This window comes from Antechinus flavipes, chromosome 1, assembly GCF_016432865.1.
Source record: "Antechinus flavipes isolate AdamAnt ecotype Samford, QLD, Australia chromosome 1, AdamAnt_v2, whole genome shotgun sequence".
Taxonomy (NCBI): Eukaryota; Metazoa; Chordata; class Mammalia; order Dasyuromorphia; family Dasyuridae; genus Antechinus; species Antechinus flavipes.
In genome coordinates, this window is record NC_067398.1 from 664529830 (window position 1) to 664531694 (window position 1865).

General features: G+C 37.7%; 1 protein-coding gene across 1 annotated transcript; it reads right to left on the bottom strand.

Annotated features, from left to right (window-relative positions):
* Nucleotides 1-219: 219 nt before the first annotated feature.
* On the bottom strand, nt 220-1224 carry LOC127542134 (olfactory receptor 7A10-like). Its single transcript, XM_051967729.1, has one exon. The coding sequence runs from the start codon at nt 1222-1224 to the stop codon at nt 220-222; it is 1005 nt and encodes a 334-aa protein (XP_051823689.1).
* Between the last annotated feature and the right edge of the window lie 641 nt (nt 1225-1865).

Consider the following 1865-nt stretch of genomic DNA (forward strand, 5'->3'; position numbering starts at 1 on the left):
ATGAGTGTTATCACAAAGTAGGCTGTGAAAAATTAGGGTGCAATATTAAGGAAAGTCCAGAAATAGACATGATAAACTGTATTAATAACAGTAAAGGGATCACACAGCCAGTTAAGTAGGACCTGAATAGTTCTGGGCTTCATCCTTTGAATTCAAGTTTTCTGATTGCCAGACTTTGGAACCCAGAAATTGATGCTACATTCCCAGGGCCATATGCAATCACTGAGAAGCAGCTGTTCTGTCAATGAACTTCCTCAGGGATTCCTTTATGTCCTTATTCCTCAAACTATAGATGAAGGGATTCAGCATGGGAGTGACAACAGAATACATCACTGAGGCAACTGAGATCTTCTGAGAGGAGTGAACAGCTGAGGAACTCAGATACACTCCAAGTCCAGTGCCATAGAATAATGAAACAACAGAGAGGTGAGACCCACAGGTAGAAAAGGCTTTATATTTTCCTTTGGATGATGGTATTTTCAATATTGAGGAACAAATCTGACCATAAGAGAAAAGAATCCCTGTGAAAGGAAGAACACCTAGCAGACAAGTTACGACATATACTAAAATGTCATTGATAAGGGTATCAGAACAGGAGAGTTTCATAACTTCACCAAGATCACAGAAAAAGTGGGAAATTTCACGTTCTGTACAGAAGGACAGCCGCATCACCATCAGAATTTGGAGAATGGAGTTTAGAAGACTAATAGTCCATGCCATTAGAACCATGAGGCCACAAATCCGTGGATTCATTATGGTGACATAATGCAGAGGATGACAGATAGCCACAAAACGGTCATAGGCCATCACAGTAAGGAGTAAGGTGTCTAAACAAGCAAAAATTATGAAGAAGTACATCTGAGCAAAGCATCCAGCATATGAGATAACCTTAGTATGTGTTTGTAGGTTCACTAGCATCTTGGGGACCAAAGTAGTCACTAGACAGATATCTACCAGGGACAAATTGGAGAGAAAGAAGTACATGGGAGTGTGAAGATGGGAGTCAGAGCCAATGGCCAGCATGATGAGAAGGTTTCCAACCACAGTGACCATGTACATGCTGAGGAAGAGCCCAAAGAGGGGCAGTTGCTGCTCTGGCTTCTCAGAAAGTCCCAGGAGGAAGAAATCTGACACACTTGTTTGGTTTTCTGGCCCCATGTATCTGATATATCTGCAAGGAAAAAGATACAGGAAGTTGACAAAATGGAAAGAGTCACCTCTCATTCTGTCATAGAGAGAACACTAGATTTAAAGTCAGATGACTGAAGTTTAAGTCCACAATCTACCACGTTTGTTATTTTAGACAAATCACTTCCCTTCCTAGGCCTCCATATTCTCATAAATAAAATGGAGTTGGATTAGGTGATCTCTAAATTATTCTTCCGTTCTCACACCTTTGGGAACTCCACAAATCATACTTAGAACTTAAGTAACTTAGAAATCAAATTATGAAAACTCTTCTCAGGGGTAATATTCCTTTAAGGTCAAAATATATTGAGTTAAACATTACATTATATAAAATATAAAACAAGAAAATTATGGAGGAAAGTAGTTTAGAACATTCATCCCAATTATGAAAGGGAGATGATCAGTAATTCAATACAGAATTAATTATACCCAAATAGATGTTCTTTTTCATATAAAAGAAAAAAAATCTTTAAAATAAAACAGTGTAATTAAAAAAAAAACCGAACCACCACTCCCCCCCCCCCCTCCACCTCCCGCAATGGATTGGGAAATGTAATTGTGGCAGATAATTCAAAATCCAAAATATATATAAGGAATTGGTATTTTAAAAGTCACAATGGCAATCATCTCAATAAAATATGGCAAAAACTTTAAAAAAATGAATACAAATTGTTTTA

Bases quoted from the DNA above. Each gene is read 5' to 3' on its own strand.
- LOC127542134 (XM_051967729.1), bottom strand. From the start codon at position 1,224: ATGAGAGGTGACTCTTTCCATTTTGTCAACTTCCTGTATCTTTTTCCT.